The following is an 18,217-nucleotide window of genomic DNA, read 5'->3' on the forward strand; positions in this document are numbered from 1 at the left end:
TCGGTTCCCACAGCTGAGGCCAACGCTGAGGGAGAATCACTGCTCCACACCCCAAAGAAATACTTCATTCATCATGTTTCATCAGTGAGTGTGCCATGCACACAGTAAACAGAGGATGTGGATGTTGGGAAACTTTATCTTGCACCCGACAGAAAGAGGCACCAAGCAGGATGCAAATATCTTTGCTTTCAGACCAAACTAATTTGTCCTTTTCCCATCCAGTGCTCATGTTGTTTAAACAGCAGATTCACTGGCACCCATCTGAGGTCTTGGTTCTCAAATAAGGTGTGGTATGTGGCATACAGATATGCCTAAGCAATGGAAAGCAGAGGAAAAATGTCAATGACCAACAAAAACTGGAACACTGAAGTCTATGTTTTGTTTATGTCACCAAGACATTAACATACACCTGCACAGGCAGGTGGGCAACATGTGCACACGCTGCTGCTTACACACACAGATGGTCTGCTCATGTACAAAGTAAAACCATTTCCTCTGCGGAGAGGAATTCCTCTTTACTACCCAATAGATCTGACAAAGTGCAAGTGCAGCTGGCTTTCAAAGGGAATGGAAGATGGTATTCTGATGTTCACTGTGGTTTATTGCAAGCCACACCCAAAACACATTGTGATTAATGAAGAGTCCACAACCCTTTTGAATCATGTTCCTGGCTCAGATACTTTTTTTCCACTGTTAGACTAGGATAGCTGAATTTGGACATGTCCTAATTGCTCTTTATACCATAATCTTAAATCACACTACTATAGAGCCTGCAGACATGTGCAACAACCCCCCCCCCCCCCCCATTCTTGGGAATGATAATCTGTGATGTGATGGCATCGTTTGATAGCATCGCAATCAGTGTTTAAAGAGATGATTATTTTTCACAGAAAGACAGTCTATGGTAACAGAAGTCATATTTGTTTTAGATGCTAACTTTTAAGTGCAGGTTCCTTAATACTGACAGTACTTGGCCTCTTCATGAACAGGTCCTTTGTACTAGAAAAACATGGATTACCCACTGATTGAATGAATTTCCTTGTTGCAGTGGGCCTATAACATGTGCACATGACTCACCCTGCGCTGGGGGATGGAGAGCCCTTCGGTGCTGTCCCCGAGGAAGCGTTCCTCCCCCTCAGTGTAACTCCTTCGGTTCAAGCCTCTCCTCCACAACGGGACGAGTGTCAAACCCTCACTCCTCAAGTCTGAAACACAAATCACAAACGTGGACCATTAACAATGTGTGCGTGGGAGAGTTTTCTTGGGTGAGGCAGTTCATTCCTTTCAGAGTTTTTTGGAAGTGCATTCAACTGCTTCTGAGAGACACATGTCTACCAGACGCCCCGAAGTATCAACTTTATGCTGTTTTTATATTTGCACTTTGCTGAGACGAAAACACTTAAGTGATGGTGAAACAACAGATTTCAGGTACATTTATTTTCTTGAAGCAAATGTAATTGCCTTTTTTTGTTTTGCACAAAACTTTAAATGTCAAAGTGGCTTTGTATCCCCATTATGATGAGTTCTGATGTTGGGACAGAACTCCCCTTTCCTTCACAGTCTTTCTTTGCATACCTCTGTGACTTTTTCTCTAACTTGGCACAAACACACACACACAGACACAAGCATAATCCTTCACCTTATTCTCTCTGAACCCCCTCTACCTGTCGTAAAACACAGGTGGAGCAGCTCTCTTATCTAGGAATATTACTCAGTCTATAACATGACAACCCATAGTTGGGACCAGGAAGCAGAGCTGCAGTGCTAAACACTTCTCCGCGCTCCCTCTGGATCAGTCACAAATCCCCATAGAGATCGTGTCTGTCCACCGTCCGATTAAATTATTGAAATTAAACAATAACAGAGTGAGAACTCCACACAATAATCGAATACAAATTAAAACAACCTCTGAAACAACACAGGAAGCTAAGACTTTTAAATGTGGTCTTTAAAACATTAGATCACTGTCAACTAAGGCTATTTTAGTTAATGAACTAGTCTCCGATTAAAACATAGATTTATTATCCCTCACTGAGACGTGGCTGCATCCTGATAAATATGTCAGTCTAAATGAATCTACTCCCCCCAGTCATATAAATTCACACATTCCCAGAGAACTCGGACGAGGAGGTGGAGTTGCAGCTATTTTTAACTCCAGTCTATCAATTAATCCTAAACCTAAACTCAGCTGCAAATCATTTGAATGTCTTGTTCTTACGCCGGGTTCACACCAGACGCGGAAGTGACGCCGAAGCGTGGTGTAAGCGCAGCGCCAAGCCTCTGGCTCCCATCCACTCCCATGTTAAACCTTTGTGCCGGTCACACCGGACGCTGAAGCGCTGCGCCACGCCGCGGCTGCCTAGCGCCGTGCAGCGATCGTTTCGGCGTCGAGTCTATTTTTTCCGCTTGACGCGAGCGTATCGCGACAGGAAACACACTGGAAAATGATTTTAAACGATATTTTATATGATATAAATGATCACTATGCATCCCATACTTTGTATTCACCTTCTGTTGTCTTGGAGTTTTAATTTTACCACTTTTACCAACCACATTATTAAATGTCCCCCTCTGCCCATCCACTACAGCCACACAAGCAGTCATACAGATAAAAAGAGAGGGGGGGCTACGTATTCTCCACATAGGCTTGAGTGGAGAATACATAATTTACCCTCGACACCCGACATTTAACGGAGCAAACAGTGGAGAAGTTCTTCAACGTGGATGCCATTAAATTAATCATTGAAGTGGAGAAGTACAGTGAGTTGTATGATCCATAAATTTACATGTTGTATAAAGACAACACCACAAAAGACACATGTTGGGACGCTGTTGCTTAATGTTGGAGCAACAAGTAAGTACATGCTTGAAAAAAATGATTAAATGCCGTTTTTACTGCAGGCTGATAACAGCAGAAGTATGTGATATTATTAGTAATGCGCGGCGCTTCGGCGTCGCTACCGCGTCCGGTGTGAACAGCCAAGTGCCGGCGCGCCAGGGATTAGCACTTACGCCACGCTTTGGCGTCGCTTCCGCGTCCGGTGTGAACCCGGCGTTAGTCTTCCACGCCAATCCATGAAACACCAACAGCCAATCATATTTGCTGTAGTTTACCGTGCTCCGGGGGCTTATACCAAATTTTTTACGGAATTCCCTGAGTTTTTATCAAACCTAGTCCTAAAGACCAATACAATTATTGGTGACTTTAATATATTTATATTGACAATAATAAAGATAACCTTAGCCTAGCATTTATTTCGATACTAGACTCAATTGGTTTCAGTCAGTGTGTACACCAACCTACTCATTGTTGTAACCACACACTTGACCTTGTATTATCGTAGGGTGTCGGAATTGAACATTTAACAGTACTTCCGCGCAATCCAGTTCTATCAGACCATAATTTAATAACCTTCGATTTTTCAATAACTGAATATATGCCACTAATAAAACCCTCATTTTCTAGATGACTACTGTCGTCGCCAGGCTTTTAAACTTGAACTCGCCTCCGGCGATTGGACAAGCGTGTTTGTTGATCCAGGATTTGAGAAGGAATAATTAGACACTTATACATGAAGTTCTGGAAATTGAACATTTATTGTATTCACTGAAATACTTACAGAGAGTCTCTGGGGTTCTGCCGGACACGTCACCAGGTTCACTGGATCATGTCGAGAAGAAGCCCCGTTCAATCCTAAGTCCACAGTATATATAATCAGACACAGGGTGGGCACAGAGGCGGTTCTTTTTCCCTGAGGGAATTCAGCCATTGGCCAGATGTACACTGTTTCCTCAAAGTGCAGTTTTTTGCAAGCACATCACTTTCAACTGACCAGGTGTCCCACTACTGTGGCCTTGGCAAACAGGGAGCTTGCTACAGTGGAGAGACCCAGCAGATTAAACATTTCAGGAGGATTTCATACCTTTTTCTCACCATGTTTCATGAAGCACCTCATTGTATTAGTTCTGGCACGTCCTCTCTCTTTTCTGAGCATCCGTGCTTTCATTACTTCAAATCTCAAGATGAATTTCCATCACACACTTTTCTCTGAATTGTATTTTGGGTCAGATTGACATTCAGATTGACACCTGCTCTTTCTGTGGTCGTGCTCTGGGCCTGACCCTGCGTCTGAGTCAAAAAGATTATACATCATTCTAACTAAAAGTAACTGTTGTAGCATTATTGATTATATGGATTATACAGCTAATATTTGTTCACAGGATATAGGTAAAATATAATCACAAGATACAGAGAAACATAGATATCTCAACACTACCTGATAGTGCTGTAGCTAAATTTAAGGAAATAAGTCCAATTACATTTAAACCCGAATTATCCGTAGATATAAACATCAAATTCTTAAAAAACCCGAGCTCCACTGAGATCGACCACCTCGTCGATAGCTCTGCAGACTCATTACGATTAACATTAGACTCAATAGCTCCTCTAAAAAAGAAAAATGTCAAACATAGTAAATTAGCTCCGTGGTATAATTCCCAGACAAATGAGTTAAAACAATTATCAAGAAAATTATCAAGAAAACTAGAAAGGAAGTGGCGCTCCAGCAACCATGTTGAAAACTTCATAGACTGGAAGAATAGTGTTAAAGAATATAAAAAGGCTCTCCACAAAACAAGAGCTGCCTACTATTCAAAACGAATAGAAGAGAATAAAAAGAACCCCAGGTTTCTCTTCAGCACTGTAGCCAGGCTGACAGAGAGTCACACCTCCACCGAACCCAGTATTCCTCGATCCCTAAATAGCAATATCTTTATGACCTTTTTTAATGATAAAATTCAAACTATTAGAAATAAAATCCACCATCTCCTGCCCTCAATTGGCACTAATACCCTCCCAACAACAGAGATCTCAGAAATGGCTGAGAATCCTACCCATTACTTAGACAGCTTCTCTCTGATTAATCGTGATCAGTTTACCAAAATAATCTCATGTTCTAAACCAACAACCTGTATCTTAGATCCCATTCCTACAAAATTACTTATAGAAATTCTGCCCCTAATTGATAGTTCGTTACTTAACACAATCAATCTGTGTACCACAGTCTTTTAAAATAGCAGTAATCAAACCCCTTCTCAAAAAACCCACCCTAGACCCAGAGGTTTTAGCCAATTACAGACCAATATCTAATCTCCCCTTCATGTCTAAAATCTTAGAAAAAGTTGTAGCCAATCAGCTGTGTGAGTTTCTCCAGGAAAATAATATATATGAAGACTTTCAGTCTGGGTTTAGAGCCAATCACAGCCCAGAGACAGCCTTGGCAAAAGTCACTAATGACCTTTTAATAGCCTCAGATCAGGGACTTGTGTCTGTCCTCGTTCTTTTAGATCTCAGTGCAGCATTCGACTAGCCTGACGTTGTCATACTCACAATTCTAGTCAGAATGTGAGTCTGATACCGCTCCATTGGGCTGTGATTATCGGGCGTGTTTCAACCGAACCAGAAAATAAAATGCCTCTTGTCTCAATTTGATAGACCTACAACCAATCAGAGCAACGTAGTATGTGACTTATGTTAAGCGACGCATTGTGAGTTATTTACTAATGCCGGGTTCACAACGGACGCTGAAGCGATGCCAAAGCGACATTTAATGGCAGCGCCAAGCCTTAAATAACAGCAGGCTCCCATCCACTCCCATGTTAAACCTTTGTGCGGGTCACATCGGAGGCTGAAGAGCCGTGCTGCGCCAAGGCTGCCTAGCGCCGTGCAGCGATCGTTTCGGCGTCGAGTCTATTTTTTGCGCTTGACGCGAGCGTATCGCGCCAGGAAACACACTGAAAAATGATTTTAAACGATATTGATGACATATTTAATATTATATAAATTATCAAATATGCATCCCATACTTTGAATTCTCCTTCTGTTGTCCTGGAGTTTTAATTTTGAAAGCGAATTTAACCCAGAAAAGAACAGAAACAGTTCGGACCAATCAGATTGTCAGGGCGGGCTTTATACGATGATGGACAGATGATCAACAGTAACGTAATCAACCACGTCATCAAAGTGCCCTTGGGTTGAATTAGTTTTCAACAAACATGCCTGCCGCTGGAGAGCTGAGATGTGTAGATGCTGCCATTGAGTCTGTTTTAGAAGACATCGACAGCGTATTCATTTTGAAAGAGGAACAGAGAACACGGAGGCGACGCCAAAGCGCTGCGCTAATCCCTATCTTGCCGGCGCTTGGCTGTTCACACCGGACGCTGAAGCGACGCTGAAGCGCCGGGCAGCGCTAATAATATCACCCGTTGAGCCAGTAGTATTCAAGCATATACTTACTTGTTGCTCCGACATTAAGCAACAGCGTCCCAACATTTGTCTTTTTTGGTGTTGTCTTTATACAACATGTTCCGAGGATCATACAACTCACTGTACTTCTCCACTTCAATGATTAATTTAATGGCATCCACGTTGAAGAACTTCTCCACTGTTTGCTCCATTAAATGTCGGGTGTCGAGGGTAAATTACGTATTGTCCACTCAAGCCTATGTGGAGAATACGTAGCCATGTTTTAAGGATGGAAACATTCTTCATTTAAAGTGAAAACATTACATATCTTCATATTAGAAAGTGTGGTCACTCCTACAAGACTGTACAGAACTTGTAGTATTGACACATCGTGAGAAGTTTTTTAATATTAATATTTAATATTTTATTTTGATTTGTTGAATGCCGAAAGGCACACCCTTTCAATGGTATCACATTTGATGCATTATTGCACAACACTGATTTATTGTCTTATCAGTCAATGGGAATTAAATATAGTTCTCTTTTAAAGACACCAAAAATTGGTATTTACCAGCAAAACCCTTATTATTTGATCACCAATGTTTTAATTTTATATTTCACAGCTTTGCTTTTCCTATGTTACAGGTAAATCCTTTAGGGTCTGTGATCAACAAGTCTGACCTTTTTATTTTTACCGAAAACAGCTGTTTGCTGTGTTTGATGAAGCCCTGATTTATAAACTTGCATACCAGAGGCTTGACCCAGTTCAGTCTATGAACACCAATATAATAGCCAGTTTCAGTCAAGTAGGGGCAAGGCATGTACGCACTGTTAATGGTCACTGTCACTTAATTACAGTTTTTAAAGCTGTATGTTTCACGTTTGTGAGAGAAGTGTTCATGTGCTAGAGGCCTGCTGAGGGGGAGAGAGAGCTGTTATGACAGACTGTGATAGAAATCAGCATAGGCCTGTTTTTCTGTTTTTGTTCATCCCGTACTCCCACTTCTCCCATTAACATGTAAACACCACCACCACCTCTATCACGTGAACTCACAGTTCCTGCTGCTCCTGGCACCATTATTTTGGTGTATAAACATATATACCATACAAATTTGGGTTGACCCTTCGTGAATTGCCTTTTCCACCCTAACCTTAACCCTCCAGTTCCACAAACCAAGCAGAAACTATCTTCTCTTTTTCACTGTCTCTCACTCAACAATTTATCCTTTTGTTTCTGTGGAAACAGTCCCAAAACATCTGAGGATGGTATGTGACAATGAATTCAACGCCACAGTACAACACTTAACAAAAGACAAAGAAGAACTCTCCACTTTTAAGAACCCAATCAGGGCCCCCCCTTCTCCCCTTACGTCTAAGCCTCTCCTCCAGATCCCGTTTCCTGTCCATCAGAGGAAGAAACGAGGCATTCCAGAGTCCATGGGACATCATGTGTTCCCGTCAGGATTCCAGGAATTCCACCTTGGTCTCGCTCGAGTCATAATTTCATCTCCCCTGCGGGACTGCCGAGCTGTCGCTCAACACCGCTTTCTCAAGCAGCTCCGAAAAAAAAGCACAACGCGAATGATAACATTGGGTGGGGGAGATGGCCGTGTTCCCGAAATGACCAACATAACCTGGAGCGTGGGTCTGATGACAAGGTAAACACTCAGGCAGAAAAACATGTGAGGTCGCTCCAGGGTCAGGATGTGAAACTCTATCACTACTGAAGCTTTTTTTGAATGACATAGCAGTTAAATCCATTTCAACAGTGTGTGTGTATGTATTTGTTGACACATCCCACTTGAGCCGGTTATTAACTGCTGATGCTACTAGTAATTAAATGCTAAATGTTAATTAGGGTTAATTTCACTGACCTCCAGGTCATTCAGCTGCGTTTCATAGACTCAGACCAAACAGGACTGTGTATCTCAGAGAAACAAAATCTATGACTCTGATGGGCCCAGTCCACCAAACAATGAATTTGTTACTGTATCTCTCTAGGCTGACACAGGCCTAGAACCCCAGTGTGTATTGACTTATCCCATAAAACTGCTCTCACTACACTTCCAACCTCACATTCATCTTTGCATTTCTTAGCACTGCTTGTTGGTTTGTACTCCCTCAGACCATAATCTGTCGCACCTGTGGTGAATGCCTTAAGTGCTTGTCAGATCCACTAGCAGTCATCTTTCTTTCTCTGAGGAGAGTTTCGGAAGAGCTGCGTCAGACACTTCCTGACAATCCAACAGTCACCCCTGTACACAGAGAGCTACCCATCGTGAAAGAGTGAGCTCTCTCCCTGTCTCTTTATGTGTGAACTACTGCATGCAGTATCACAAATGACTTTGGGTGTTATTATTTGTACACTTAATCGCATCAAGATGACAAAAGAAACAGAATGTTTGAGTAAAGGTTACACAGCAGTGCGATGCAGCCACGGGGGGAAGTATTTGTACAGTTTGCAGAGTGGGGTCATTCAGAACCAGGAAAAACATTCAGCTTTAGATGACGTGTGCTTATCCCTTTACCTTTATTTTCTCTTTCAAATGAATTTGACTAACCAAGGGGTTTGTTTACAACGTCACCAACTCACTGCGCTCTTGTTTTTAGTTTCACTAGTCACTAGTTCCTAGATGTCAGACCTTTACTTTGAGTTTGGTGTAATTACCAACAGGAATGAGACCATTACACTTGTTCAATAATGTCTGTGCCATCAAGAGCAACTGTAGTGCTATTAATATTCCTCACAGACTGTACACAGAGAAAAGGGGTTGGCTTTTATGAACACAATAATTGAGACAAATATCTAATTTCTCACCCTGAAGATGGTTTGTTACTGCATGAAAAACAAATTAGAAATACTGTAAACGAAATTTGTGTTACCTCTCGTGGTTGGAATGAGCTGGGTGACCTCGGGGATGGTGGACAGGTCAGAGAGGGTTCCACTGGGTGACAAACATTCACTTCTGGAGTGTCTCTTCTGAACGTGCTGGAAACTGAAGCTGGCGGCTCCACAGCAGCAGTGCTGGTTGAAAAAGTCCTGTTCGGAAACAAGCCAACATTAACAAAAACGGCTAATCGTGATAATTTTTTAACTAGGAAACAGTACTTTGTGAAGGAAAGTGGTCTCAGAGGGGGAACAAGCTACTTAATGCACATCATTATTATTTTGTGTTCATAAAATACTAATAAGCTTAGAGCCCAGAGCCAAAATGAGCCTTTGTGGTACAGAAAATAAATGACTGCTTGAAATTTGGAGAAAAAATAGCGTGTGTGTGTGTGTGTTTATGTATGTCTGCGAGCGTGTGTGTCAGTACACTGTATGTTCATCCTGTGAAAAAAAAAGTCATTGTGTGACTGAGTCATCCCAGATTCGATCGAATTGAAGTTCACATCCTTCCACACAAACTAGAAGGAAATTAAGTGAGGACAGCACTACTATACAAATCTCATAATAGTGAAAACAGTATTAATGAGCAGTGTCACGTGGAGAAGATTAAAGGCAAGAGATGATGTTTTTTTTCTTTTCTCTCCTTTGTATGAAATAATGTTTTGACTAGAGTCGGCCAAAAGAAGAAAAATACATAAAGTAACTTCTTAATATCCTAATTTTTGTGAAAACATTTCTCTTTCCCCGCTCTGCTTACTTTAACCTCTCTCACCTTTCCCCTGCTGTTGAGCTTCTAATGGGCCTCTATATCAACACAGCCAAGTGCACGTCAGCCCCCACACATAGACACACACACGCGCACACTCACAACACGCACATGTTTTCCCTCCTGATATCAAAACAGTTTTCTTACATAACCACTGCTCATTTATATTCTACAAGAGCATAGGGGAAGATGACGGCATGCCACAGTCATGCCTCATCATTTAGTTTTGTTAAACCTCCAGGTATTCTGGGTTTGACCACAAAGGCCCTGCCTGAGTTGTAGTATACGTGCTGGAGACATAGCAGAAGGGACATGAGAAAGTTTAATGTTGTATCTGAATCTAAGATCATTACTTCTTTAATTGGTCAGACCAACTACAATTTGTATTTGTAAATCTCAGCTGTAATTTGTGTTTTGTCAAACAAATACTGGCAAGCCACTGTACAATTAAAAAAGATGGTAAACATGGGGAATTTAATATGTGCCTGTCACATTAACCTTTAGCTACCAGTGTTTGTGACTCTCGTGGCAGCAGGCTGTTAGTCTTGTTTTAATCCAGGATTTTTCGCGGCATTTATACTTCACCTTTTCCCTTGAATTGAGTGAAAGGCTTTCATGCTCTGCATTGCGCTAAGAGGGAAATATATGTATGATGTAAATCTGCAATACCTCATTTTCTGTGTTTCTAAATACTGTCACTTCTATTTTCAAGTGTAGAGTAGTCACTGCTTTTTGCTTGGCCTCTTCCTGCCTTCATGTATCCAGCTGTGATAGTGCTGCTGATGTGAATGCTGCACCAGATCAGTGTGTGAAAGGTCCATTCAGAGCTGAGACAGTGCAGCAACTCAGGCTGCTCTCCTCTTCTTTTGATGTGTCGCTTGTTGTCTCAAGTCAGGGATTTGCCACTGAGAATATCACAGCAGGGAATCAAACATAAAAGCCTTGGGACAGTAGCCAGTGTTGTCAATCATATTCATGCATTTTTCAGTCTTGATGTGGATGAAAACCTATATCACATTATTTATTTCATCTCATCTACATTTACAATATGAAACATGAATGTTGTATATTGCTCCAGAGTTGGTTTAAAGCTACTTTGTAATGTAAAGGTACATTTTCTTATAAAGGGTGCTTGTATGAATGAAATACGTGACACTGAGTCCTCCCTTTCTTATTTCTCACTGTCAAACTCTTTGGCTTGGTTTCTTTGAAAGCTTTGATGTCCTGGACTCCTGCTGGCTTCATCCACTGCTCCAGTGTTCAGCTGTTCCGGCCTCTAAACCCCAAAACTGACTGCACCAGTGTCTGTCTCAGGAGTTCTGAATTTCCTATTGTGCCAAGGTCTTTAACAATGAATCCTCTTGTTTAGCGATCCCTGTATATGATAGATTACAATACAGCCCACAAATCACACTGGAATTCTGTTGAGCAGTAAGAGCTTTTTCAGTAATTTCAACATCTAGTTACAGCGCTCTTAAGAAAACAAAAAATGTTGTTGTCAGTGACCTTATATGTGTGTATTTGGAAAGTGACCTTGTTCTCATGTATATAATTAAAAAGGTAATACAAGTAGTCTATAATAAAAGTAAACGCATAATTTAGATATTCCTGTACATGCCACATCTCTCAAACTCTGCACATCTAGTTTGTGAAACAGGCTTTCAGATATCATTTTAAGACCAAGCTGAGATAAGCAGGTACACCATAAACAGGGGTGACGCCCCAGGACGGCAGTGCTATTGCTTGTTCATATTAAACATCTACCCTGAGAATAAAACAAGTGAAAGAACATCCACTCACCTCTTTGGTTTTTGTCATCCTGCTGTCTTTTTCCAGCCCAAAGATCTGCCTCTGGAGCCGGAGGTTGGTCTCCTGCAGCTGGCCGATCTTCTCGATGAGCTGGCAGATGTGCTCCAGGTAACCAAGGCCTGAACCCAAAGGGTTGGAACTCACTTCCTGTGCCTGTGACAAACAAAAGGTATGCAAGTTAGTCAAGTTATCAGGAATAAGCTAGAAAAAGGAATTATTCCCCTTCTGGAATTGCATTGTACATTTTGTAAGTGTACAGTATGTAAACTTGCACTGGGATTTTTTTTTTTTGTGATCAAATATTTTTTATTGATTAACTGAAATGTGACAGAATTTAACACATTTAGCATAACACATCAACAGATAATAACAACAAAGACATAACATACAACAAAGTGTTAAGATTCAGCAGCACATATTACCGTAATATCTATCATAAGCACAATATTACACAAAATCTAAGACCTTCAACATTTACTGGTCTCATCAGCCGCTGAATTCAAAACATCAAAAGAAAAACAGACACAAAATAAAATAAAATAAAATAAAACACAAAAGGTGCCACCCCCCACCCCCCCAGTTATATTCATGCAAAATAGTAAAGAGAGGAATCCTGCAACCACATGCACATACAGAAAACATTAAGAATTGCACAGGTTCAGGACATGATCATTGTAATAAATCTTTCAATGAGTTGGCCACAGCTCGCCAATCATTCAGTGTAGATTCCTTCGCACCATTTATTCTGGCAGTTGACATCTCCAGATACACAACATCCAAAAAACTCAACATCCAGTGTCTAATGACAAGAGAGTGGGGAGGCTTCCACCGCAGTGCGACCAGCTTCTTAGCGGCTGTAATACCAGCAAGCACAACCCGCCTCACAGCCCTCGATAGACCAAGTCCAGATAAGTCAGTCAGTAGCAGGACAGGTATAGTAGCTGGAACAGTTACAGAGGTCAGATCTGATAGTTTAGAGGCCACCTTAATCCAAAACTGTTCGACCGGTGGACACTCCCACACCATATGAATGAACGTACCAGGGGAATTTAAATTGCAGAGGCTGCAAGACGGATCATTTATCAGTTTCATAGCATGCAGTCTACGTGGTGTGAGATAAGTTCTATGGACATAATTGAAATTAATTTGTTGGTGGTCCGGGTTGCGGGAAGCCTCCCTGATATTCTTCCACACCTGTTCCCAGTCAAAATCTGGATCTAGATCAGGGTGATCACTCCTCCATAGCCTATCCAGTACTAGGTCAGAATAAGAAGATTCCAGGAAAAATGAGTATAATTCTGAAACCAAGCCCCTACTATCTGTCCGTGCAGTAACCAATCTATAAAGAGGATGAACAGGTAAAGCCTGCTGTAGCGAAATGCTGTGTGCACTAAGAGCATGTTGAAGTTGTAAATAAAAGAAAAATGAAAAGGCCGGTAAGGCAAAATTGACTCGCAGGTCCTGAAAAGAACCTAAACCTGAACCACTAAAAATATCACCCAAATAGCGGATATTACTGTTACTCCAAGGAGATGCCACGATTGGTCTACTCCCAATCATAAGCCTCTCGTTGTGGAACACTGGAGAGAATGTGTGCCATTTACAGGATATTTTAGAAAGGGATTCAACTGTGCGCCAGGTTTGAATAAGGAAGGAAACTATCGGGCCAAAACGCCGCTTGCATTGTGAGTTAGACATGTTGGAGAAAAGGACCCCTTGCAATGTCATTGGACGAACAATATCTTCCTCCAATCCCCGCCAAGATACAGATATATCAGCATTAACCCACACAAAAAGAGGTTTAAGCACAAAAGAGTAAAAATATAACCTAAAATTGGGAACTGCCAATCCTCCATCTGCCCTGTGTCTCTGCAAGGTTGCCATTTTTAACCGAGGACGCTTTCTATTCCAAATGAATTGTGAGATACTAGACTGAATTTCCTTCCAATAATTGACAGGGGGCGCAAGGGGAATCATAGAGGACACAAAATTGATTCTAGGTAAAACATTCATCTTCACAATAGAGATACGGGCTCGAAGAGAGTTGGGAAGGCTGGTCCATCTATCTAAATCCGATTTCACTTTATTCCAGATTTCTAAGTAGTTGTGGGAAACAATGCGGTTAAGGGAGGGCACTGGGATTTTGACTGACCCTGCCTGGGTAAGTAGGCCGGTAGCAAGTGACTTTAAACCAGATGTTACACTCCGTGCTGTGTAACAGCTGGTCTATGAGCGCACATTTAAAAATAGCTCTTGCTTGACCTGCTCTAGGTAAATATATGTTTTGGTGTAGCTTGTTTTATGGCTCTTGGGTCATAACACAGTCAACAGACATTTCATTGATTTCTGCTTCCAACTATATTTTAAGGACTAAAATAATGTCATTTTAATAGAGATGTTCCATGATTCAATTGGCTTGTGTCTTAGTGCATCATCAAGAATCCTATTCCCAGGAGGTGCAGATGTTCACGTTTTTCAGCTAAATTAAAAAAGGGAATTTTGAGCAAATATTTATCCATTCGTCAACATTCCTAAAAGGGTCCCAACAAAAGCAGGATGTGAGCTCAGGTCAGGGTCTTTCTACCCTCTTTCCTGTACTGCTAACACTGAAACTCCAGTCAGGCAACTGGGAGGCGTGATGGAAACACTGGCCAAACAATGGGCCAGCAGCCACAACATGCTGGAGGACTGACATCACTCATTTCCTCTGATGCACAAACCTCCTGTAGGTCACACAGGCTCTTGACCATGAACCCGCTCCCACACTGCACCTTGGATACTTTTGATTGCTCTAGTAATAAATGCTGTGAGATATTTAACATAAAACTTTGAAATGTTACTTTGGATTTTCTGGAATTTTTCTTTTGTGCGAAATTGGTATTAGTCAATATTTTTATATTGATAATAGGTCAAATCACTGTAAATAATATGAATGGGTTGACTTGTGGAAAACAATGCTAAAGTGTATCACCAAACTCTGCAGTTATTTTTAAAGCCTTTTAGCTTCATCTTCTAGCTCATTGTTTTGCTTTTATAGCACAGTACTGTTTTGGTTAGTTCTCACCATTCTCCTCAACCCTTTGTCCTTCAGAACCAGGCAGTGTTTCAGAGTAAGAAACTGTGTATACTACCTGTTGAGCACCAAAATAACAGTCAAAGTCAGAGACATGTTGATAGCAAAAAATCATCTGCTCCAAATGCTGGTCTAGATCCATAAAACAGTGTTTTGGCACAACAACCAAATACCACGGTGGATCTGCTAATCGATGTGGATCATTTTAAAGCTGTTCCCACGAGCCTGGCCAACAACTGCTTTCATTCTGTTGAGGTCCATGATGTCTTAATGTCATGACCGAATCGTCAGTTTGCACAACCTGTACCTGGACCACTCGGGATGGGACATGGTAGACTTACTGCTATGAGTCGGGTTCAAAGGGTTAATATAATATTTGACAGGTGGATTTCCTCATCTGTTGACTCCTCAGAACCTCTTTTCTTCATTCAGGCTACCAGGCCTCCAGTAGTTTATCGGTGGCTTATTTAGATAAGGCCCTTCCAGGAGATGACCCTCACTTCCTCAGGGGTAGTTGTTGATGGGGGGGGTTAGGGATTGGGGAGGGGGTGGTCTATCAACAGAAGCTGCTTTGGTTGAGACTGTGACATTATCAGGGCTGAGACTGATCTTATCCATGGCCCCACAGAAACCAGTGAGTGATCCACGGCCGGGAAAGGAGAGTGGGATTCAGGAATGCCCTCTTTTGTGGCCAATTTTAAAGAGGAGAAACACGCAAACAAACACACAAACACACACACACCCTGCTGTACTTCCTCGGGTTTCCGGTGATCCCATGAGTCAAGGGGCAATAACATCTAACATGAGAGTATGACTGCATGTGAAAAGTTGCATGTATAACACAAGAATGAATAATTCTAGAGAGATGCAGTGAGTTCCGGTGTGTGCTTGATTTGGCACGAAACATTGGATGCAGTATTGTTTGAGGAGAGAATTAGTGGCTGACGTCAGTTCAAGAATCTAATATGAGGAAGATAAATGAATCCCTGTGAGTGGAAAGGATCCTCTGCTTCATGAAATCATCTATATGCATTATGATCTGAGGGTCAAGAAAAAATGTGTGAAACCTTTGTAATTACCTGCAGTTGTATATGTATGTATAATTCATTTAAAAATACGGTTTCATCTTTATTTATTATGAAAAAAACAATTTTAAATTTCCAAAAAACCCAGTGTATTGTTGCTTTGTTTGTTCCTTTGAACATTCACAGGAGGTGAATGCCTGGGCTGATAGGATTAATCACAAAAGCTATTTTGAGACGGACGTTAACAGCCATTGTGTCGATACTTTAACTAATTCTTAAAACATATGTGACACTCCCAAAAAGTCTTTACGAACCTTGATTTGCCAAAAGACACATTTAAGACCAGCAGTTATTAATTGTTGATTTACATCAGGCTGAAAATTTCAAACAAATGGATCTTGATGAGTTTAGAAGAATGGTGATGATGTATTTCTGAAGGTACCCTCCCTGGAAGTGGAAAACCAGCTAAGATAACTCCAAAGGCCAAAGGGGGATTGGTCACTGAAGTGAAGATCCCCAGAGTAACCAGTGGAGCATCTCTACCACACGCAAATCAACTCGAGTCCAGTGGGAATGAGAAATGGTTGGTTTTAGAAAGTCACCTAGCGGTTTGAGGAGACTTTTGAAGCTTAACACTCATTGATCAAGCACTTTGGGCAGAGTATGAAGAGTATTAGTATTCAACAAGTTTACCTATAAATCAATTGATTTATAGGTAAACTGGCCCCAGGTCAGATAGGTTGTGTAATCCCTCGAGCAAGTTCTGGGTCAACTCTAGGTTATTTTCCCAGTTGGAAATGCCTGGAAGTACCTTCAAAGGAGTCCTTTAGGCAGATGCCCAAGCCACTCCAGCCTACTTCAACTTAAAGAAGCAGTGTTTCCGCCAGGTGGATGTCGGAAATTTGACTATGACACCCAGTCAAGTTATCTGTTTTTCTCTCTCTATAGCGACAAATACTATAACAGGTTTCACTGTAAGCATTGTTTTATGATTTCGTTTTTCCTTCTTTCACATTTGAAAGAATAGTGAAAACATCTAAGATCACTATGGTAACGGAACCTCTTCTGCCCCTCCCCTGTAGATGTTCCCATTATCTTTCTCGCATTCAAAATACTTTCCTAAACATGACAGTGCTGGATAGGAATGAAGCACCAGATGTGTGTGGAAGGAATAGGGAGGAAGGTACATGCAGGTCACGTACGCTGCTTCTCCCAGCCAAACACACACGCAGATAGTGTTTCTGCCTCACTTTGATGCAGTTTATCTTTCACAGTAGTCAGGCAGGAACTGGTAGACATTGTGAGCTGCTGTTGTTCTTCTGAATTTGGCACCTGACTAATTTACTGGAGTTTTGATGATAAATGTTTAGGTTTTAACAAGGTTTTATTTATCTTAGTAGTATTTTTAAGAACTACAATATTTTTGTCTGTGAAATATGTTTTGCACAACTGAAATCTATAAAATGCAAGGTTAGATTATTGAAGTTGATTGTGGGGATTTTTTTCTGGCACTATATAGCACATAAATTCCACCCTGATGATTTAGACTCTCAAATACAATGGTGAAAATTAAACATAGTACAAATGGGATTTGTGAGTTTAGCTTTGCCTGAAACTAAAGCAGTTAAAAGGAGCCGCAAAATTGTTCCCTGTTGTTGTGTATTAAAATGCCCTCTATAGTTGAAACTGCTGAAGCCTCAGAGTAACTTCAGCTGAACTTTAAGGATCAAATTTTTGTATTTTTGCATTTTCATTTTCATCTTTTCATGAAGGAATGTAAAACTTGACTGAAGACCGAAGAAAAACAAGGCGAGAAGTTTGAGCTCTGTCGTGTGTCTCACCTCTGCATTCCTCACCAAACACTGTGTGAAGTGGGTGTTACAGAAAGCACGTCTGTAGCTGCAGAACTGTGCCCTTAGATGGTTGAGGGCCTACATTAAACCTGCACTCATTCCTACCAATAACCTACTGAACCCATAAACACGAACGGTTCACGTTCACACTTGTGTGTTGTGCAGCTGAGGAATTCAAGTAAACCAGAAGCGTCCAGGCTTCAGATCTTTATTACATTTCACACTAGCGCTGATGAAGTATGCTTTGAAAATGAATACCAAGTGTGAGATCAAACACGCAGCTAAACAGGTCCATATGATCACTATTAATGCCTGATGTTGAAAATATGACAGTATGCACCAGACATCCACAGCATCTGAGCCTTTAGATTTTCAGATTATAAAATCCATTCTTGTTCTTTCTAATGACAGACAAAGGAGCAGAGTTGAAGAGAGAGAGAAGGCATGTGGGTGAACACAGAGAAAGTCTGTAATATTCACATATTTGAATCCAGCATCACTCTGAGGCCAACTACAGAGTCCCATTTAGCAGGGGAAGGAATTACATTATTAGCAGG

At 41.3% G+C, this 18,217-nt stretch overlaps 1 protein-coding gene across 3 annotated transcripts in view; it reads right to left on the reverse strand.

The window, feature by feature from the left end:
- Positions 1–18,217, reverse strand: part of si:ch211-250c4.3 (uncharacterized protein LOC100535981 homolog) — a 38,416-nt gene that overhangs the window by 5,853 nt on the left and 14,346 nt on the right. For all 3 annotated transcript variants that reach the window (XM_053436588.1, XM_053436587.1, XM_053436586.1), the window contains 3 exons: positions 11,701–11,862; positions 9,128–9,284; positions 1,078–1,205 (listed from right to left, as the gene is read on the reverse strand). In XM_053436588.1, coding sequence (XP_053292563.1) covers positions 1,078–1,205; positions 9,128–9,284; positions 11,701–11,862 — 447 coding nt within the window. The remainder of the gene's footprint in view (positions 1–1,077; positions 1,206–9,127; positions 9,285–11,700; positions 11,863–18,217) is intronic.

The sequence above is a fragment of the Pleuronectes platessa genome, chromosome 12 (assembly GCF_947347685.1).
Source record: "Pleuronectes platessa chromosome 12, fPlePla1.1, whole genome shotgun sequence".
NCBI lineage: Eukaryota > Metazoa > Chordata > Actinopteri > Pleuronectiformes > Pleuronectidae > Pleuronectes > Pleuronectes platessa.